The 23,575-nt window shown below is 35.8% G+C and overlaps 2 protein-coding genes across 3 annotated transcripts; one reads left to right on the top strand and one right to left on the bottom strand.

Moving 5' to 3' along the window:
* LOC109234395 (putative B3 domain-containing protein At5g58280) lies at positions 11,574-16,767 on the top strand. Of its 2 annotated transcripts, none has more exons than XM_019400375.1 (8): positions 11,574-11,696; positions 13,378-13,561; positions 13,882-13,959; positions 14,054-14,149; positions 15,125-15,183; positions 15,260-15,419; positions 15,796-16,002; positions 16,288-16,767. In XM_019400375.1, exons 2-8 carry the CDS (start codon positions 13,484-13,486, stop codon positions 16,489-16,491), a joined length of 882 nt encoding a protein of 293 aa, XP_019255920.1. In that variant the 5' UTR covers positions 11,574-11,696; positions 13,378-13,483; the 3' UTR covers positions 16,492-16,767. The 2 variants fall into 2 exon arrangements, with proteins under 2 accessions (XP_019255920.1, XP_019255919.1); XM_019400374.1 differs by having other exon boundaries at positions 11,593-11,696; positions 13,459-13,561.
* LOC109234394 (60S ribosomal protein L10-like) lies at positions 18,377-20,869 on the bottom strand. The gene is made up of 4 exons (XM_019400373.1): positions 20,764-20,869; positions 19,353-19,854; positions 18,736-18,817; positions 18,377-18,635 (listed from the first exon to the last, which is right to left on the bottom strand). The coding sequence occupies exons 1-4, from the start codon at positions 20,771-20,773 to the stop codon at positions 18,564-18,566; spliced, it is 666 nt and encodes a 221-aa protein (XP_019255918.1). The 5' UTR covers positions 20,774-20,869; the 3' UTR covers positions 18,377-18,563.

The raw sequence follows: 23,575 nt of genomic DNA, 5'->3' as shown, positions 1-23,575 counted from the left end.
GGTTTGACCTTACTGTATCCTTTAAAACCTCCATATTATCATTCCCAACCTAATCACCACCCAAAATCTCCACCCGGCCCACCTCCAGAATTGTCAAAAACCTGAACAGTTCCTCTAGGGTTTAATGTTCTATTGGTGTTCTTCTTCCCAGATGCCTTAACAGCTGATCCACTAGTGATTTTAGCTTGTTCTAGTGATCCTTTATGACCTCCAGTTGGTTGATTAGCCTGCTGCTGAGCTTCTTCCATATTTTCAATCCCATGTTCCTTACTTTCCTTCCCTAATCCCTGTAGTAATAGGATTAGCATTACCATCATTAGCCGTTACAGTAATCCCATCTTTACTTGGATTGGAGCTGGAATTGTCAGCATTCCTCAACTGCCTCTTCTGCTTGTCCTTCTTGGATTCATTCTCCAGCTGTTTCTTCTTCTTTTCCTTGACATTACCATTTCCTTTGCCATCAGTGACCATCAGTGTTCAACCTCTAATGCATCAAATTTGTTCTTAGTTTCTACTACTTCTTCATTAGTCTTTCCCTTCAATTTGTCATCCTCTTTCTCCTTTGCATTATAAATAATGTGACCTCTCTTATCTCTTTGATATTTATTCTTTCTTCATTGCATCCATTCTTGCTTTGTAGGATTAGAAAGAGGCTTCCAAGAGCTTTTCTACTTGTGAGCACCTTGGTGGTTTTAGTTGCAGTATCTACCAACTCTTTGTGTTTGCTACTTTCATCAACTTCATCAAACTTCCTATGTAACTTAGGATGAACTACCCCGCAATCCAATTCAATATGCCCTTGCTTCTTACAAGTATTGCAATACTTTGGCATGTAATTATATTTAATTTTGATCCACTTAGATTCCTTAGGCCCAAATTCATCTTCCGCATCTACTATTTTAATTCGTTGAGTAGGCTTAGCTAACAAATTTATCGCAACCTTCACCTTTGCACAACTAGGTCTAGTACCATTTTGTGTTGCCAAATCAACATGTAAAGGATTACCTACTACCCTTTCCAAGAAGAAGACAAATACCTTACCAAAAAAATTGGGAGGCAACTCAGGAAAGTTGATCCAAGCTACTGTAATAGGTGTTTCCTCCTCAGGCTTCCACCATGGATTCCACTTCGTGCACCTCATCTACCACATCTCACCTTGAGCTTTCAAGTAGAATGCATGCTTGGATAGAAGTTGAACACAATCCTCCATTAAATATAACCTTATCAACACATGATTATCTTCGACAAAACCTATTGAACAGGCTCCTTTAAGTTCACATTGAATAGGAATGACTTTATGTAATTCATTGATCATCGGCTTGTATAAAAAAATTGCAAAGAACTGCCAGTTGTAGACCTTGTTAAACGATTGATTGTTTAACTTCTTTCTTCTTCCACTTGATTACAGGCTCCCTATGTAAAAACTCGACTGGTTTGATAGGTATTTTGGCTAGGGTTTGCATGGGCGCATTTAATGCTTTGGGTTGTAATAATTGAGCGTAGTTTTGGAATGGATTAGAGTTGGAAGATATTGTTTGGGGCTATGGGGATGGTAGGGACGACTGACCAGCCTCATGAGGAGGCTTCCAGTGTCCGAAGAAGCCATGGGAGAGGCAGCGAGAGAAATCTCCTCCAAATCACCTCTCTCGGAGCTCTCATGCGCGGGGTTTAGGGTTTTGGGGTGAGTTTAGTGTTTAGGGTTTTAGAAAATATATTAAGTTGGAATTGATCCTTAATACTCTTTGTAAATAACTTAACCTTCAACAAGTACACAATTCAAGCTTCTTGTACACAAAAGAAAACTTGCACCTAAAGCTATGGGAGTTTTTCTTTATTTTTCTAGGTGTGGACTTCTTAAACTTTTCACCCGATTAGTTTTATATTCATACATACAAAAATTTATCTTGTCCACTTGATTCTTGGTATTTTTCTATGTTTGTGAAAATCACAAAGAGGTTGTTCTAGAGGAAGAAGAGGATAAGAAAATCAAGAAAGTAAAGGGATGAGTGGTAGTAACATAAGTGAAGAAAGAAGAAGAATGGAGTTTGTGGGTCAAAGCTAGAAGCATTGTTGTCAAATTGATTGCACCGCTAAGTTGAACAATATTTTAACTTTGCACTGTTAGTTCTAGGGTATGAGTAGGGCTGTCTAAGGGGAGGGTACTATACTCTTAAGGGGACTGAGTACAAGGGTGGTATCGGTATGGGAGGGGTTCCTTAAGGGGATATAAGGGTACATGGTAAAGGTACATTTAGAGGCACCAGTGGTCCTAGGGAGTATTTAAGGGCGCGATAAGGGTACTTAAGGAAATTTTTGAATTAAAATTCAAAAAATAGTATATTTAAATACAAACAAACTTTGATGGATGAAAAAATTCAATACTTTTATTTCAATACTTATAAAAATAAAGTTACTTACTTTTTTTGAACGATTTACAAAAAAATTCAATAAATTTTATTGGTTCTTTGCTTGACATTGATAGCACTTGTTCTTCTGCGTCCCTGCTAACTCCGGTAGATAGTATTTCACTATAAGCATCATCGTTTTCTTGAATTATTTCTGGAAGGCCAAAGTTTATTCTCTTCCAATATTTCAGCAAGTCATAATTTTCTTCATCATTGCAAACATTATTTCTAACAATTGTTCTAGGAAATATTAAAAAATGGAATTATACGTTTCTTGTATGTAACGCCTAAATCGGGACTGATTAGGATTTGTTTCATAATGAGGATCCTCCTCCTTAGCATTACCCTTAGTCAATCTATTACACACTTTTTTACCAGTTTAGGATCTATTTTTAATAATAAATAATTAAAATAACAATTAATAGCAACACAAGTATAACAAAAATAAATATGAAACTTAATAATAGTGCTAGAACCATAATTGCAGTTAGCGATAAAGAGAGATAGGAGAAATTTGTGTAAAAACTAAAAGAATGAAATGGATTATTTATGGTTTTAAAATAGGGTCAAAGTGTATTTGAACAAACTTAGAGGTTAAAGACATAAATTATGGAGTAGGGGGTGTTAGGGTGCTAGGAAAGCAAAAATAGCTATTTTTGGCCGTTGACAATGGCTATTTTGTAAACAATAACTGCTGGTTAACGTTACAAAAATGGCTACCTTTAAAAAAATATTAAGGGTATCGGTTAGGTACCGGACCGATACTACCGGTACATCGGTGCTTTTTTTGATACCCTCCCAGTCCCCGTTCCCTTTAACAAAATTCCTTACCTTTATCCCTGAAGCGGACCGGTACACCACGATACCGATACTGGTATGGGTACTCCCATCCTCTTAGATAGCCCTACGTATGAGATCAAAATGATCCACCTTTTACATACATTGAAGACTATTACAGTTAAGGGGTATATATCAATGACCAAAACAGTCCAACCTGTATACATCAAGGACCATTTTGATCATTTTCTTAGAAAAGATTAACAATCTCGGAGCCCTTTGGGATGACCCAGCTAGTTTGGAGGGCGGTTATCCATATAGATGACCTGGGATCGATCCCCCCTCAATACTTTCTGGGTTGAGTCTATCGCACAAGTCTTGTTTAGTGCGGTTTACATCCCCCGCATGTTTGCAAGATATTACACAATGGAGTTTACCCAGTGCGCACAGAGTGCTCACCCGAAGGGCAAAGGCTGTAGCGGTTGCGGGTTTTCGTGGAATTCCAAAAAAAAAAAATTGCTAGTACTTCTCACTTGTCATATTGCTTCCTGAGCCTAGGGTCAATTTGAAACAACCTCTCTATCCTCACAAGGTAAGGGTAAGATCTGTGTATGTACTACCCTCCCCAGACCCCACGGTGTGGGATAATACTGGGTATGTTGTTGTTGTTGTAATCTCGGATTGTTATCCCACATTCATAGGGAGATGGGTTCACGTGAACCTCATCCTTAAATGTGTATATCTCTGTAATTTTTATGGTAAAATAATTAAATACATCTGGGTGAACCCATGCTCAACACATCACTCTGGTCCATTGGTGGTCGTGTGCCCGTTTGATTATCCGGGTTAAGGGTTTCAATGCCCTGCCCTGATATGTTTATCCCCCTTTTTGTTTCTCTTTTATAATTTATCTTCTCTTTTTCGATTTCTAAAAAATTAAAATTTGCAACTTCTCTTTACCCCTTTTTTGTCCCAACATTTTTAAGAACATCGGTCACCCTCTAACCATTTTTTTAATCATTTTTTCCTTTATATTTTTCTTCAGTTTTTTCTTTGATTTTTGAAGTGGGTTTTATATAAATAACGATAATACTATTAATCACTTTTAAAGTACAAAAATTTGTTAAGGATAATCGTGAACTAATGTTTTCTTATGATAATAGTATTAATCACGGTTTACTTGATAAGTTGTTGTCATGGCAAAATTTTAATGCAGTCAAATCAAACGATAGTATAGTACGCTCATACTCTTAGGGGTCGTCTAGTATGGAGGATAAGTAAAAATAATGCTGGGATAAAAATTTAATACCACCGTATACCTTGTTTGGTTACCAAATATGGGATAAGTTGATAACTTATACCTTGTAGGAGGTGGGATAATAATCATAGGATTAATTACAAAAATAGGCCTAAGGTCCTCAAACCCTTTTTCTACATCATTGTTCCCATTCTTTACCCAACTTTGGTAAAGCAACGCCGCTAAAAATTTCTCTGCTCTTGGGGAAGATTTCTTCTCTTTTTTGGATGGAGAAGCTATGTTGTAGTGATTGAAGAACATCTTTGACATTATCTTCCATTTTGCTTTTATCACAAGGTTAAAACTTCTATCAAAATCTATTTCTCTTATTCTTTCTAGTTAAGTTGTTATCATTTATAAGTTCTCTGTTGCATAATTTGGGTACAACCCTCTTCTCTACCAAAATAGTAAAAATCTGAACTCTTTTATGAATTCTACGTAATTGTTTAACTGTAACGACCCGGCCGGTCGTTTGAGAGTATAAGCCCCGATCCCCCATTTATTATTTTCTCCGTATTTTTTCAGCTTATGTGACTTGTCGGGAGGTTTTGTTTTGGTTTTTGGAGTGTTTTGGGACACTTAATCCCTAAACGGAAACCCAAATGTTAAGATTTTTTACCGTAGTCGGAACTGTGTGAAGACGACTCCGAAATGGAGTTCCGTCAATTCTGTTAGCTCCGTTGGATGATTTTGGACTTAGGGGCGTGTCCAGACTGTATTTTTGAGGTCTGTAGCTTATTTAGGCTTGAAAAGGCGAAAGTTGAATTTTGGAAATTTTGATCGGTAGTGGACTTTATGATATCATGGTCAGATTGGATTTTCGGAAGTTGGAGTAGATCCATAACGTTGAATATGACTTGTGTGCAAAATTTGAGGTCAATCGGACATGGTTTGATAGGTTTCGGCACCGGTTGTAGATATTTAAAGTTTCAAGTTCATTAAGTTTGAATTGGAGAGTGATTCGCACTTTTAGCATTGTTTGATGTGATTTGAGGGCTCGACTAAGTTCGTATTGTGATTTAGGACCTGTTGGTATGTTTGGTTGAGGTCCCGGAGGCCTCGGGTGTGTTTCAGATGCCCAACGAATTTAAATTTGAACTTATGCAATTGCTGAAGATTGCTGGTTGCTGGTGTTTTCGCACCTGCGGTTGGGGGACCGCTGGTGCGGGGTCGCACATGCATGAGGTAAGGTGCAGAAGAAAAAATGGGAGGATTTGCCAGGGGTCGTAGGTGCGAGGGAAATGCCGCATCTACGATGCCAGCAGATGCGCTAGAGGAACTGCAGGTGCGGATGGAGACCGCAGAAGCGGGCCATTGTCCGCATGTGCGCACACGCTGGTGCGGCCACCTTATCGCAAATGCGGGTTCAGTGGATTTAAGTTAAGTCCTCACCTGTGATGGAACTTCCGCAGGTGCGGCATAGCAGGTGTGATTTTTGGCCCGCAGATGTGAAATCGCTGGGCAGAAAAGGGCAAGTTCGAGGGTTTTATCCCATTTTCAATTTTTGGACTCTGAGAGCTCGGATTGGGCGATTATTTGAGGGATTTTCAAAGAAAGCTTTTGGGTAACGATTCTTAACTCTTTTATGGTTATATCCCATTAATCTATGATTGATTTCATCATTAATTAAGGAATTTGGTTAAGAAATTTGGGGGAAAATGGTAGAAGTTCTTCAACTAAGATTTGGGGTTTTGATTGGGATTTTGATATTGGATTTGGATAATTTTGGTACGAGTGAACTCGTGAGTGAATGTGTGTTCATATTTTGTAACTTTTACCCAATTCTGAGACGTGGGCCCGGGGAGGTTTTTAAGGGTTATTTCCTAATTTCTTGCTTTAACTTTGATTTTATTAACTAGATTAGTTTCTTATAGTTATATTTATGATATGTAATTGATTTTGTCTAGATTTAGGTCATTCGGAGTCGGATACTCGTGGAAAAGGCATTGTTACCGATTGATTGAGCTTGGTTCGAGGTAAGTGGCTTGACTAACCTTGTGTGGGGGAACTCCCCTTAGGATTTGGTACTATTGTGTTATGTGAGCGTCGTGTACGTGAAGTGACGAGTGCGTACACGGGCTATTTATTGTAAAACTCCATTTTTCACTGAGTAATAATTTATTTTACTTTAATTGAGTTATATTAGCATGTGTAGTTACCCTATTTAGCCTAGAATAGCATGTCTACGTGTCTTTAATGCTTATCTGAACTCCGTGCAGCATGCTTAGTGGATTTCCTGCTTCTTCCTTGACTTGTACTTAGTCTAAATTGTATGGTTTCGTGTTATAACTGTTCTCCATTGTTTGAGCTGCGTATTTACTTTGGGACTACGGAACGGTATTCCGAGAGATCCCCCTGAAAATTTACTTTGGAACAACGGGACGGTATCCGAGGAGATCCCCCTGCACATTTACTTTTGGGACTCCGAAACGGTATTCCGAGAGATCCCCCTGCATATTTACTTTGGGACTACGGGCGGTATCCCGGGAGATCCCCTGCACATTTACTTTTGGGACTACAAGACGGTATCTCGGGAGATCCCCTGTTGTTATTTTTGTTCACAGTGCTAATATTTTCTGTGATTTCCTTCTTGTTAAATTTCAGTCTTTATTATACTGCGATATTTCTTTGTCTTATATATATATATATATATATATATATATATATATATATATATATATATATATATATATATATATATATATATACACCAGTGGGGACCTGACCTGGCCTCGTCACTACTCGACCGAGGTTAGGCTTGGCACTTACTGGGTACCGTTGTGGTGTATTCATGCTACTCTTCTGCACATATTTTCGTGTGCAGATCCAGGTACATCATTCCAGCCTCGCTATTAGTTGTGCATCTGCTGCTGTTACGGAGACTTCGAGGTACATCTGCCGCGTTCGCAAACCTAGGAGTACCCCCTCTATCTTTTGTGTAGTCCTTCCTCTATTACTTCTAAACACCGATGTATAGAACTTTTAGTAAATTCGTAGGAGCTTGTGACTTATGATGTTTCGAGTCTTGGGAGATTTTGTATGTGTTCTTTTTGGGAGTTGTTATTGTATATGCCGAGCAGCATTTCTCTAAATTACTTCTTTACTGTTGATGTTAGTGATTTAGATTTATGTTTTCAATTGCGTTGTTTTTCCGCAATATTAGGCTTACCTAGTCGCAGGGACTAGGTGCCGTCACGACATCTTACGAAGGGTAAATTAGGTCGTGAAATTAACTAAATTTTATTTAGCAAATAATTGAGGAAAAATCATAGCCTTTCAAACCCAACATGTAGTGTCGAAAGAGCTGAAATATATGAAAGGGTACTAGCTATACGTGAAAGAGCTGCAATATGTGAAAATCACAGTTATGGATTGTCCTCCGCCATTTATTAGCCCTTCTCTCTTTATGTTGATGAGAAATCTTAGTTTAGCCTCTTTCCAAATATTCGTTGGGTTCATTTATTTCTCTATGTGCTTGAAAATTATAAAATTTTGCTCATAGATTCCTTTTTCTAATTGAAATTTTTTGTATATTAATTTTTTTTATTATTATGGCAAAATTAAGTTTTCTTATATTGTCCGATATTGAATGCGTTATTATCCTTGAGGAGATATTGTGCCAACAATTTATTATTGTGTTTATATTNACGTAGAATAGGCATGTGATTAGGTACCGTATGAGTGTTCGACTTCCTAAGTTAAGAATGGATAGAAATTCCTTTCACACTTTAGTTCTCCTAAGGAAATTGGAGGTTTGACTGATAGTAAAAATATGTCAAGTAATAAAAAGTTAGCATTATTCTTAAATATCTTGGCTTATCACGAGAAGAATAGATCCATTAAGGTTGACTATGCTAGATCGGTTGGAGCGTAAGTCAAGCTTTCAATAAATGTTTGAGAATTGATCTCAAACTAGCTCCATTGTTACATGTTAATCCCAAACCAGTGCTTGAAGATGAGATTGAAGATCGATGAAGTAGTTAGGTTTAAGGTATGTAGTAAATTTCTATTTGAGCTATTACTTAATTTNACGAAAAGCAATTAATAGTTTGAGATAATATATAATTGATTTTATAGGGATGTCTAGGTGCACAAGATGGTACTTACATCCAAATTAGAGTTTCATCCGAGTACAAACCAAGATACAGGACTAGAAAGAGAGAAATAGCAACTAATGTACTGGGAGTTTGTGATACAAATCTTAATTTTACTTATGTATTACCTGGTTGGGAAGGATCAGCTGTCGATGGTCATGTATTACGAGATGCTATAGTGCGAACGAATGATTTGAAAACCTAAGGGTATGTCATACATATGCTTATACACTCAAATTATATCACAAAAAGAATGCTATATGAAATTTATATTATAGGAAATTATTCTTTGTGCGATGGAGGATATACAAATGGAAATGGTTTTCTTTCACATTAAAGAGGATTTAGATATTAGTTAAAAGATTGGCAAGGTGACAATCCGCCACCTCAATGTCGAGAAGAGCTTTTCAATATAAAGCATGCTAGGGCTCGTAATGTTATCGAAAGAGCATCTGGTCTCTTGATAGGGCGTTGGGAAGTTCTTAGAAGCTCTTCATGGTACTCAGTTAAGATTTATAACAGGATCATTAGTGCTTGTTGTTTAATGCACAACTTTATTCGTAAAGAGATGGAAGTGGATCCCTTAGACATTGATATGGAAGAACAAGTGGAGTATCAACATGACAACATTAATGTTGTTGAATCATCTGAAGAGTGGACCATATGGAGGGATGAGCTGGCTCAATAAATGTGGAATGCAAGTCTAAACAATTGATCATTTCAAATCGTTCCATGCTTATATTATATTTTATGGTGTTTGGGTATTTTTCTCTTTAGTATTTTTGTATGATTGTAAGGTATCAACATTCAGTTTTTTTTTTATTATAAGAAATAGTTACTTACTTTTTTTTTTGTAAATATAGCGTATGTTTAGTTAGCTTTTTTTTGTAATAGTTTTATACTTCCTGTTTAATATTTTTTTTTATGTGTAAAATGTATGAATTTTTATTTTTATGCTAAGTAATGTTAGAGATACTTATGATTCTTGTGATGATAGCTAATACTTATGATGATTTATTTCCCAAAATTATACAGATAAAATGAATAGCCAGGCAGAAAATTCAAAGCTATCGTCAAAAAGATCAAGAAAATCAACACCTTCTTCTCGAAGGATTTGGACTCCAGTAGAAGAAAGTGCTCTTATAGATGGTTTAAAAAAATTGTGTTTGGCGAGCCGATAATGGAACCTTTAGGCCAGGATACTTGATGGAATTAGAGCATTATTTGCATGATCGTCATCCTGGTAGTCAATTAAAAGTTTAACCACATGTCAATTTTAAAGTAAAAGTGTGGAAGAGATGTTATTCAAGCAAAAGTTTATTACAGAGTCGAAGTGGTATGGGATTTCAATATAGTGATGGATCCATAGTTGTTGAAGATCCAAAACATTTGGATGACTTTATAAAGGTAACTTATACTTTGTTTAAGTTATTAGAATATTGTTACTTCATATAGGAATTTTCCTGAGTCCGCATCATAGTTTATAACTGACACATATGTCATTGCTTTGTTTCTTTTCTTATTTTTTTTAGATTGATCCAAAATCAAAAAGCATGAATACTAAGAAATGCCAAATGTTTGAGGATTGGGAGAAATTTTTTGGCAATGATAGAGTGACGGGAGAGTTCGCAAAAGGGCCGCTAGATGCTGCTGAGGAGTCAAGCTTCAAGACTTTCTAATGACATGAGTTTAGGATTTCCTAATAATGTTGATGATGATGAAGAAGATGATGTTGGTGGTGGACCTAATATAGCTATTGGAGAAGCTGAAAATGCTTATGCTGGACCTAGTTTTACTGGAGCATTTGAAAAGGAAGATGCTAGAGCATCTGAAAATGAACATGCTGGATTCCAACAAAATCGTAAACAAAGTGAGCATGCTAAATATGTCCTCTTCTAATTTCAATGAAAAAGAGAAGCAAACAAAGAAAAAGGGTTGTGGAGAATTCTAATGAGACATTTCTTAAGGGTATGACGGAAGTTATGAAAAACTTTATTGAAAGTCAAGACACAAGAATGGGTGCCTTGATTGATAAGATTGGGGATCGTGACCGATTCAATATTCGTGGTAAAATTTATTCCATCCTTGAATCTCCCGCATTTGAGTTGTACTCCGTACAAGAACGTATCAAAGCTACAATGATTCTTTGTGAAGATGTCAAAAAGATGAAATTGTTTTTACGTATGGGTGAACTTGAACACCAAACAATGATGTTCATGATTGTCAATGGTAAACTTTGAAGTATGTTAAAGTTGTGTATATGTGGTGGCACTAGTTTAAGTTCCATGCACCAACAATGTATAAATTTCTTACACCAAAGTTGTTATTTCATGATGGATAGTCCCATTAAGTCCGCATTTTTCTTCCTTTCCCGTTCCTCGTTTCGTTGTTTTCTTTTTCTTTTTGTCTATTCAGTTTGTTGAATCATGTTATTTTGGCATATAGTAATCGGACTTATACTTTATGACATAACGCTTTCAGAATGCCTCCCATATAAATTCAAAAGAATAAAGTGAAAGAGTTTTTGTTCTAATACAGAACAACAAATGCTAACTTCAAGATCATAAAAATTGACAAAGGGTAAGAGAAAATGTATCATGAAAAGAAAAGAAAAAAAAAAACAAGAAAGATATTAGCAGATATATTTCAAAAAATTGAAAACTAGAGCCTCAAAAATTTATTTAATACTTGTTGATGTAAGAATTGAAAATTGACGTATCAAGAAGATGGAGGCATAATAAGATGGAGGGTATTTTTGAAAACAAACAACTTCTTTTTAGAAATTATGCAATACATGTTATTTTTAATACAACATACTAATACCACCATAACCTGTCTTCAAACCAAACGACCCCTTAAAATTCTGAATACCCCTATGCACATATTAACTGTGGTATAAGAACAATATCACAATTGTGAAATAAATAATCTCAAGATTATTATCCTTTATTCTTGTAACCAAACGAGCCCTTGGGTTCCTTTTTTAGCTTAGTGTGTGCACGAAACTCAAAGCAGTAAGGCGCGTGTACTCACTGTTTTCAAATTTCAAAAAGGCGCTTTCTTCTTTCTTCTCTCTGTCTCTCCACATTCGGCCCCTTCAACACCACTGCATTCTCGCCTCAGGTTTGATTTTTCCTGCTCTCCAAAATTCTATTTTTTATTTTGGGGTTGGCGATTTTATTCTCTACGGTTATTTTTCCCCCAATTTTACACATTTGTCTCGTTATGTAGTAATAGGCATAGGAAATCTATATATATATGTGCAATAGTATTCGTTGTTGTGAATTCATTTCTGAGGCTTTTTTTGTTGCTAAAAAGATGCCATTTTTATGAATGACATTGTACATCTTAAGGAAGTGAATACAGGATTTAAAAGTAGTGAACCCTCTTCATAATGTATATGAATCAATTAAAATTTTAATTTAATTTTTTTTAAGCATATGTATATAATCCGAGTTCGAGATAGTGGGTTGCATCCAATACTAATGCTACTCGAAACAAGGTTTTTTGTTTAGTGATTTGCTAATTGCTATTTTAGTATTTCAGCTTCTCAATCTTTTAATTCCCCCCCCCCCCCCCCCCCCAAAAAAAATATTCTTTCTTTTTAAACTAAAAAAAACGAAAGTTTCTTTATGTGAGGTTGAACTCAGTCTATGTGAGCTTCCAAAAGCATAGTCAATTATGAAAGTTGATGACAAATATAAAAGTAGTCAATTATGATGAATTTAATTTTCAATTAGTTTGGAATTGAGGCATAATTGATTGATTGATTTCTTTGTGTGGAGTAGAAGAGTGGACTATAGAGGAATTGACTGTTGTTTAACTATAGATCTGTTTGGTACTTTTTTGTACTAGCATTTACTAAAGGTGAGCAGGGTTATATGAGTTTTTCTCTTGTTTTATTTTGGCCATTTGCTGATAAAGAAGTCATCTAAATATTTCTGTTGGGATAGTATGATTCAAGAGTTTTTGCTTTCTGTTATAACATAGAGAACTTGTGTTAGAAGACCACTATTCGTCTTGAAAGACAAACTTTTGATAACTGGAATGAAACATGTTCAAATGGAGCGGGATGAATATAAAGGATATTGAGGCTCAGTGATTACTAGTTGTTGCTAGACGCTTCTTTTTGGTCACTTCTGGAGGCATTTAGATTTTATGTTAAAATTAAAGCTCCTGATTGGTCCATTGTGGTCAAAGGCGCGCTTAATGTGCGCTTAAGCCTAGAATCAAGGTGCAAAACACGTTGAGCACTCCACCTTGCTTAGCGGGCGTTTGTCATCAAGGCTCTAAGGCATTCTTCTCCTTGCCAATTAGCATAATCCAGAAGAGGCGACACTAAACAGTTGATGCTTCACTTTATCGTAATATTCAAAAAAAAATTCTTTATCCATATATTTGTTATTCATGCTTATAATTATTAGTCTTGGACTACATATATATATTTGTAGTTTTTCTTAATTTGTGCCTTTCTTCATTAAAGCCCTCATTTTATTTTCTCTTTGCGCGTAATGCTTAAAGGATATTAGAGTTTTTCTGCGCTTTTCGCCTTCGTTAATGCTGGATTGGTCAATTGTTGGGAATTTAGATCGTACTGCACTGCAAAGCCACTAGCTTAGAAATGTATTGGCAGTTTAAGGGTGTTATCCATGTATAACATTCTTGAAGAAAGTTTGAATGTATTGGTATTGGTAAACAGTGCAGTAACTAATCTTCCAGTTGGCAACAGTAATTTCTGCTTCCCATGATTGGTTGGTTATCTTTATGCAATTAGCAAATGACCTGTATTTAATATGATTTGCAGGTGAAAAAACGTTAGAGGTGTTTGTTTCACTTTTCAGCTCCAAATTGCATTACAGTAAATACTCTTTCTTCTTCTGATCAGGGAAGGTTTTTGAGTACTACAATCAATGGCAAATGAAAATGGCACAACTAGTTACGAGGAGGTCCGAAGGCAGAGGGTTCTGGACAATAAGAAACGATTCGAGGTAGTAATTTTGTTAAGGCAGAATATCTTTTACTTCTGTTGAGATGGTACTTTTGGGTGCTTCTTTGAAAGAGAAATTAAGTGATTGAAGGCTTACATGTGGATGATATACTAATATCAACTTTATGAAATATTAGGTGGTGTTTGGATTTGATTTGGTTTAAGTTTTCGAAAACAATTTTGGTGGAAAGTAGTATATGTGGATTAGTTTTTATGAACAATGATAAAAGATGTATGTGTTCATAAAACCTACCTTTTGTTGCCAACAAGAAATACTGATTGCCTTCTCTTTCTCTTATTATGTTGCTTTCTTCTTTGAAGGATCTGGGTATTTTGAGTATATCTAAAAACCTTTCTGATCTTGCAAAGTCTGAGAAGAAGTCCGACAAGAAATACGAGGTGACATGTTATGATTATTTTCCTTTCTATAAAGATTTAATGTGGCTCTAATATAAGCATGCATTAGCTGATATTATTTTCTTATCATGCATAGGTAACCCGAGTTAGACAAAAAGCAAACGATGTTTACATGTTGGAGCCAAGAAGGTCTGGACGGGATAGAAATCCTGTTCCATCATACCGCGATGATGTAAGATTTCATGCTTTTCTTTCAGTACACAGAACATTCTACATAGTGAATGATGCACCCTTCAGAATAAAGATAGTAATTGATAAGAATCCACCTAGACTTCTCTAATTGTATGCTCATGCCATTTTCGACATAATACTAGTTTAGATGTACACCTCTTCTCAGGGGCGGATGCACGTGGGCCCAAGCGGTGTCATGTGACACCGCTTCGTCGGAAAATTTAACTAATTTCGTTTATGGTAGAGGATATATAAAAAACAAATAAGATATAAAATAAGTAAAGTGACACCGCTTATCAGCGTCTAGCTCTCCTACTGGAGGTCGGGTGTTCGATTATGCTTGCATGAGTTCACTTTTTTGAGCATTTTTTGCTTCTAATAAAAATAGATGCTTCTGTTTGCACGGGTTCGAACTGCCGACCCTTGCTACAAAATATAATGAACAAGCCAGTAGACCAGACACAATAGATATTTAAGTCACAATAAGAATTATCTATTTGAATACTCGGTAAACTCCTTTACGATTTGCTATTTTTGAATGTGTTGGCTTGCTGCTACTCTACTTGGCTTTCCATCTCTCTTGTCATCTCCCCTACTTCTATGAGTCACCGTCTACCGATTAATTGTGACACTGCTTACAAAAAATCCTGCTTCTATGTAATCATATGCACAATATTGAATCTGGAAAGAGCATCAAGATTGTGATTATTATTATTGAGATTACATGAAATATTTAATCAAGTATATGGAAGCAATTCTTTACTTGATACGTGATCTTGTTACAAAGTTGTGGGATAATCTTATGGTTTGTCCGCTGTTTCTAATATGGGATCTATTTTGGGCTAAGAGTCTAGGAAATGGACTGCTTATGTTGCTAGTGAAAAATTTTCGTCTCAAAGATTTGTTTGCTAATTTTCTTCCTCTGGTTATCAGTTGTTTATTTTTCTCATTTGTTGCTAATCAATCATCACCTCAGATTGATATGGAACTTCCATCTTTTCGGAACAGATCAAGATTGAGTTCCTCATGGGCAAGGTGAGATGGTTAATTCTCAGCCTTGACACCATTGTTTTACGTCCCAGTTCTGGAATAATTGCTTTTGTGTTGGCAGTTATCTAGCAAGACCATTGGAAGAAGTAAAAATGGCTTCATGTCAAGCAAGAGCGCAAGCTATCAAAAGTGCAGAAAAGCTCCAGAGCAATCTACAGTCTGCAAATCCATCTTTTATCAAGTCTATGGTCCGATCTCACGTCTACAGTTGTTTCTGGCTGGTAAGTTGCCATAGACTCTAGCTACAAAAGCCAGGATACATGGAGGAAACAACAAGGGCTTTTTTCATTTTTGGCCTATCGGCTCGAACTAATTACAGACACTAGCCCAAATATACAAAAAAACATATACACGGATATTATATGTACATTCATTTGACATACAAAGCATATACATGTTGCCGGCTATAGTTTTGGAGAGCATCCCAATAAGGTAATTCCCAATGAAATTTTTTTTAGTAAAATCTTGCTAGATTCGCATGGTCTATCCTTTCTGTAAAATTCTTATTTATGATAAATAGATTGCTTATGAAATGAGATGACATTGAGCTTTCATCAACATATAACTATGTTTTCACTAAGCATGCTATGATATCAGGGACTTCCTACTAGATTTTGTGAAGACCATCTTCCCAAATCCACCGTAAATGTTCTGTTAGTGGATGAGGAAGGTTCAGAGTATGAAGCTCTCTTTATTGGCAAAAGAACTGGACTAAGCGGAGGATGGAGAGCATTTGCGCTAGATCATAAGCTGGATGATGGGGATGCTCTAGTATTTGAATTGGTTGAGGCAACAAAATTCAAGGTTGGATTTTAGTATGCAATCCTTTTGTCCATGAAATAAGCTGACTTTGAATATAGTCATATGATATAGTTCAAATTCGAAGGGGAGCCTTGGCGTAACTGGTAAAGTTGCTACCATGGAACACCCCCCCTTGCAGAAATGCAGGGCAAGGTCGCGTACAATAGAACCTTGTGGTCCGGCCCTTCCCCGGACCCCGTGCATTGCGGGAGCCTAGTGTACCAGGCTGCCCTTTGATATAGTTCAAATTCAATGCATTACTAACTTTCTCATTTTTGAGATTCACAGGTGTACATAGTTCGAACATCCCATTGTTCAAGTAGAGAGGATAAATCTGGTGCGGAAAAAGGAGAGAATGAAGCTGAAGAAACATCAAAGAGTGTGACAAAGAAAAGAAAGAAAAGTAGCAAGCAATCAGAAGTTCCAACGGTAGCTAAAGAAGAGATTTCTGTGGCGGCTTCAGCCACGAGGCGCAGTACTAGAAGAAAGTAAATCATGTAAAGAAGCATCATTTTGTAGGCATGTCAAAAATTAAACCTTTGTTGGGGTAAGCATATGAAGTTTACTGAAACAATATGCAGGACATGTTCAAATTTTCGGTGGTAAATTGCATTTACCACAAACTAATTAGACACCTGCCCTGAAAACTCTTGATGTTGGCACCAATGGTATGTAAATGTAACTCGCTGTTCAAACAACTATTCGGAGTTCCTAGAGCCTCCTCGTAAGGCTTACGAAAGAAATACAACTGCAGCTCTTTTGCACAAATTTTACTAGCTTTTCAAGGTTAAGTGATTCATACTTAATAGTGCTCGGACGCAACTTATGTTGTTACTATTGTAAGATCATTTTCATTGTTTTGTTATTATGTGAGTAATCTGGCCATATGGTCTTGTGTCAGATCATCTCCAATAGATGATTGATAGAATTTCTCCCAATTCTTGTCCACCATTAGCAGCCTTTTAAGGTTGCTTTGCATGCTTTGGATCATATTAGGCGGTTTGTTAGTTTGAAGTTTGAAGCCTTGAACTAGATGAATTTGGCTGATTATGCAATATGTTACTACTGCCTCACCATCTGTATAGATCAATTGGCTCACATTCTACATTTTCACTCCCATGTTGGACTAGGGATTATGTTGCTCGGCTACGACTGTGGGTATCCAAATACGAGTGTAGATCTAGCGGTCGGATTCATTATCACATAAATGTTACTCCGTATCTATGGTACAAATCGACACATGTTTTGGGGTTGAAAAATAACATATTCCTCCGTTCAGTTTATGTGAACCTATTTCTTTTTAGTCCATTCCAAAAAGAATGATCTCTTTATAAATTTGAAAATATTTTAACTTGAACTTTCAATTTTAGCCTCAATGACAAGCTTTTATAGTCACACAATTACTATAACATATTTACGGCCACAAATTTTTATTGAATTATAAGCACACAAATGTTATGGCTTGTTTAGAACCACAAGTTTCAACAATCTTCATTTCTTTCTTAAACGTTGTGCTCAGTCAAATATGTTCACATGTATTCAAGTAGATAGAGTATTTTAAGTCAACAATGTCATTTAACTTGATTGATATATAATAAATTAAATGGTCGATGATTATTATGTAATTATGGCTCGAGTTCTACTCAGCTTCATTAACGGGTTTTGGGATACCGTTTGCATATTTGTTGGATTGCCCTTTTATTTCTCAGTTATTCTTTGCAAATGAGAGCCACTTTCAAATGACTAAATTCCGCTTGCATTTTTATTGCAAAGACTCATATTTAATTGTCATTCCGATTTTTTTTTCCCTTAGACCTGATGCGTTCCAAGAAACTTATGATTACTGTCATTCCCTTGATATTCTTCTTACCTGAAAATCTGGAAAAACTTAGGAACCTTCCTTGATGTGATAATTGAGAAAAGTTAATCTCTAAAGAATTGATGAGAAAGCTTATGCAAAATGTGCAGGCTTAATTTGGCTGGTAAACTTACAACTCTTATGTATCAACTCACCATACACAAAATCCTAAGTACTGTTCATTGTTGGAATGACATGAATTTCCGAAAACACCATCTTATTGTATTTGCACTAAAACTACTGAATTTCTGAAGTATTTATTTTCTATATTGTTGTCACTTGCATTCTTGCTTTCGCTTGAAGCCGAAGGTCTATCATAAAAGTACCCTCCCAGGACTCCTATTTCCAGGATTACATTGAAGTTGTAACCTTTTCGGGTGTTTGTGCACCTAGGTGGCACAGAATGATAATTTTTTCTAGGAATGATCTCCCAGAACTAAGAAGCGATTTACGCTGCTTCAACAATTCATCAAAAATAATGTAGGAGGAATTATGAAATAGCTCCCAGAAGAAACAAAGTAAACAGCGGAGGAAATAATATATGTAAAAACCAAATAAAAGCAAGCCAATCTTTATCAGTAAACTAAAATGTTCAAAGCAGTAACAACTCAAGTAATGGTTCATAGGTAGATCGATGATCAGGACACAAAATTTCATTCAACAGAAGTAGAAAACTACTGGTTCAGTTTGGTAAATTCTGCAAACTTCAATTCCCTACTGCTTCCAAAAAAGCTCTTCCAGGTTGACGTGCAGCAAGTCGACCATGGCAACCAAGAAGCTGCAAAAGCATAGAAAAGCAATAAGTTTTCACATACCACCATGGGAAACAAGATCCAACTCTTGTACTGTGTAAACAATAGACTATGAACAAAACATACCTTGGCATTGACACCATCTGGAACAATACGATTCTCTGACTTGTATTTCAGATAATCAGTACGGCTGAACTTAGTGAACCCCCTGCAATCAAAGAAAAAGAACTGTGATGCAAGCACAACTTCTATCCAGTGGAGCACCTTGGAAACTAACAATGATTAATCATGTAGTTTTCTTAAAAGAAAGAAAAATAGTATGCGAACACTTTTGACACCTTAGCACTCAATGATGCTGCAGTACGAGCCTATACAACAGATCCTGTTCTAGTGAGGCCGCAAGTAAAAATGCTAAGTATATTGACATTAAAAGAAGTAGAGCAAGCCAGGTTTCAAGGCACTTAACAAGTATTGGAAGGAAGCAGACCCCTAGGAGTTTATCTCCTATTAACGATGTTAAAAAATAGAGACCAAACTTTGTGATCTCTCTAGTATGAGCTTCTGTGTGATATGAGGTTAGTACATGTTGATCCTTAAAACCTCTATGACTGTTATAATAAAAGAATAGCACCATGACATGCCTATCCTTCATAAATCAATCATGTTTAGTACGGGAAGATATAAAGTGCTAAAAACCAGTGTAGTGACAAAAATTAAAGTGATGCTTTAGATAAAAGTCTTACCACTTCCTGCTGACGATGATCTTTTGTCGGCCAGGGAACTTAAACTTTGCACGGCGCAGTGCCTCTTGAGCATGGTTAGCATTACCATCTTTGCAACGAACAGAGAGAAGAACCTGACCAATAGCAACACGAGCACAGACTCCCTGTGGCTTACCAAAAGCTCCCCTCATACCAGTTTGGAGCCTATCAGCCCCAGCACATGACAACATCTTGTTAATTCGCAAAACATGGAAGGGATGGACCCTAACCCTGAGGTGGAAAGCATCCTTTCCAGCGGACTTGGTCATGTACTTGTTGCACGCAATACGAGCAGCTTCAAGTGCCTCACTTGAAACATTCTCCTTCTCCCAACTGACCAAGTGCACACAGAAAGGAAATTCATCAACTCCCTTTTTCTTCATACCCACATCATAGATCCTGATCTTTGGATCTGGCACACCACGGCAAAACCGTGATTTTGGGTAAGGCTTGTTCTTAATTTGGCGATAACATCTTGCAGGTCCTAAGAAAAAAATCCAAACCAGTTACATATGTTTTGAATGACTCGCACAACTACAAGTAACAGGGATAGGGTCAACTAATTGTTGTATAAAACAATAGTAATACCAATAAGGAGTCTGCATCAACAATGCACTCATAACTCCATATTAGTTTAAAGTCCCCTTATCACCAAAAGGAAAGAGAAATAGTGTAGAACACCTTGTCAGCAAAATTAAGGAGTGCGCTTTCACTCATTAAGATTAGCAAAAAATAGTGGTCACTGCTTGTCATACTTAAGATGTTCTGCTTCATACACAAAATTTAATGCTTCTTAGATACATTTTTTATCACCAACTTTATTGTTTACATTGATTAAACAATTCATCAGACAAACAATACAACTACTACTGGATCCCAACTATCTCTAGCCCTATATGAGTCCCATTATCCATTCCGCTACATCTGATTCAGTGAGAAAACCCCAATAATAACTCGTCTTATGGATAAATTAGGGTTCTCAAACGCTATAAGTTCTCTACATTTACTATGAACAGATGAACAAAAAGCAGAATAATGGAAAATCAAATGAAAGCCTCAACCGATTACCATCTCAAATCACCTCTAATATATCACTTCAGAAATAATAATTTGTCTTGCCGAAAAATTAGGGTTCTCTAGCACTATATGTTTTCTACATTTACTCGAGACAAATGCACAAAAGACAAAATAAAAACAAAAACAATCAAATGAATGCTAAAAACACATCTAATAATATCATTTCATCAATATATCCTAAAAATAACACAAAAGCTACGAACAAAAACATATAGATCCAACAAGTTTTTGGGCAAATTGAAACAATAATAGCTAAATGAATAAGAATATGACAATTAACGTAAAAAATAGAGAGATTTGGGAGCAAAGAGCTTACTTCTCCCCATGGCTAATTCTCTCTGCGATTGGTCTGCGGCTTGAGGAACACGGTTATGAGAAAACCCTAGGGTTTACGTTCTTTATGTAGGAGTTGGTAACAGGTGAATGAATTGATTGGGCCTTATGGGCTTACGTCTGGGCTTACGTCTGGGCATGCGTCAGGTAAAATGGTTGGTGGGCCGATATATGCTGAACTTACTTCATGCCCAAAAATTGACCCATTCAGCATACACAATATTTTGAGAAATATATAATTTTAGCCTTTCCCAAAAATAATAGCAACAAAAATATATTTTTATATATATGTATATTATATACAAAAGATAGTTATATTCTCAGCTAATGAATGCAATTAATTTCAGCCGATTGGCTAGTTTTATATTTTTCCCCAATTTTTTGAGGATATTTTGACAAATAGCCACTTTTATGGTTGCTGATGGAATAATCGGTCATTGTTTCTAAATAAATTAAAATAAATTTATTCTTCAATAAGTAAATAATATTTGAATAATAATACTTCTCCACATATCAACGGCACACAGCAGCTTCTTCTCCAAAAAGCGATTCTTTTTCTCCTTCTCTTCCTCCTTCCCAAGTTTTACTAGTAGAAATTGAAACTCACGAGTAAACTCTAAAGGTACCTGATAAAATAGGGATAATTTAGATAATTTCAATCTAAAAACATATAAAGGACATTATAATAGGATAATTTTATGGGTGTTATGGTACTTATATAAAACTGAAATTCTAGGTGGATTCGAACTTACGGAAGTGAAATTTTAGAACAATATATTGATGTTCAAATGGTTGAGAAATTCAATCTTCTTCCCTGCGCTTCTACAAACAATAAAAAGAGAAGAACAATAGAAATAACTTATTTACTTTTACGAGTTTGAAAATCTATCAGTCATCCGCAGACATATTAAAGTAAATAAAGAGCAAAATGCACAAAAATAGTAATTAAATACTGATCCAGAAACCAATCACCTAAGGGTGTGTTTGGTATGAAGGAAAATATTTTTTATGAAAAACGTTTTCTTGGAAAATATTTTCCTAGAGAATGGATGATTTCATTACTTATTTTCACTTGTTTGACTGGTGGATGAAGAAGTTTTTCCGAAAAATATTTTCTAGTACTTGGTTAGAGAGTAAAACCTATTTTGTAGGAAAATAAGTTTTTGTGCTACTCTTCTCGCCCCCTTCCCCCAAACCCCTATGTTTCCTATGCTCCCTGCCTTCGCCCCCCCCCCCCCCCTAGATAATACCAATATTTTAAGGACTTTATATTATTCAAAAATTCAATTATTCTTTTAAAATTCACACAAACTAAAAGGAACTAATGTGCTTCTTTACCTTTTCACGCAAGGCCAACATTAAAATTTGAGTTCCATAACTAAAAAGAAAACGCTCCTTTTTGGTAAAAAAGAAAGTACTCTTTCTACAACAAGAAAGGAAAGTACTTGTTTAGTTGAAATAAAAGATAATACTTATTTTACATCATAAAGAGAAAGTATGCGTTATGTTGAAATGAAAGAAAATATTTTTTTTCACATCATGAATAAAATGTACTTGTGTTTGTTGAAATAAAAGAAAATACTTTTATCTACATCATAAAAAAATACTCATTTTGTTGAAATAAAATAAGAAAGTACTGTATCTGCACCACCACCACCAACAACAACAAAAAATCCAGTAATTATCCACAAGTGGGGTTTTGGGAGGATAAGATGTACACAAACCCCTTCCAAGGGTAAGGGTAAGTATGCGTACACATAAAAAGAAAGTAGTTAATAATATTTTTATTTAATGTTGAGTTGGGGGTCGGAGTAGGGTGGTTTTTGGGTGGTGGGTGAGCGTGGGCGAGGATTAGTGTGAGCGAGGGCGTGGTGGGGGTAGGGATATGGGTGGTGGGGGTAAGGGGTGGGCTGGGGCGTGTGATGGTGGGTTGGTGGGGATGGGGAATAGGTTGGAGAAGGTTGAAAAATGGTTTTGGAAAAAAATAATCATTCTCTTAATAGCGAAAATATTTTTCTTATCATTTAAGTCAACTAAACATAGAATAATTAAAATCATTTTCGGGAAATATTTTCTTTCATACTAAACATACCCCTAAGTTTAAGCTAGCGTTTGGCCATAGATTCCCAAATTTGTTTTGAAAAATCTGATTTGGGTGAAGTTTGGTTTGAAAATGAAAATGTCTTTGGACATAAGTTTTCAAAACTTATTGTACTATTTTTTTTTTTGTTAGAAAAAACATGAAACATGACTTATACCCACAAGTTCTAAAAACTATTATAAATACCCAACGGTACCCTTATCAATAACATTCATTATATTATCGCAAACCATAGTCCCGAACATAAATAAATTTGGTACAAATTTATCATTTTTATAATGAACTACATAATACACTATCAGATAACCGAGAAGACGAAATAGCATTGTTACAAAATAATAAATAATGAGCTCTTTTATAAAATACAAAAGTTTGGGGCAATTTTAAAAAAATGTAATAGTGATATTTGGGCCAAAACCAGCTCAAGAGCTGGTTTTGGGATTTGGGTTTTTGGAATTTGCCAAAACGTAGATAAAATCTATGGCCAAACATGAATTTACCAAAAAAAACCCAAATATATTTTGACAAAATTTACGTCAATACGAGTCCTAAGATTTACTATAAAAATTAATTTAGGAGTCTAATCTATATCGATACTATATTAAAAGCACGAAGGCCCTTAGCGAAATGTCGTTTGTTTTTACCCTTTAAATTAAACTTAACATTAAACAAAATTATAATTTTGGTTATTCCT

This window comes from Nicotiana attenuata, chromosome 11 (genome assembly GCF_001879085.1).
Source record: "Nicotiana attenuata strain UT chromosome 11, NIATTr2, whole genome shotgun sequence".
Classification (NCBI taxonomy): domain Eukaryota; kingdom Viridiplantae; phylum Streptophyta; class Magnoliopsida; order Solanales; family Solanaceae; genus Nicotiana; species Nicotiana attenuata.
The sequence above is the reverse complement of the archived record's forward strand: the minus strand, read 5'-3'. Positions and strand labels throughout refer to the sequence as shown.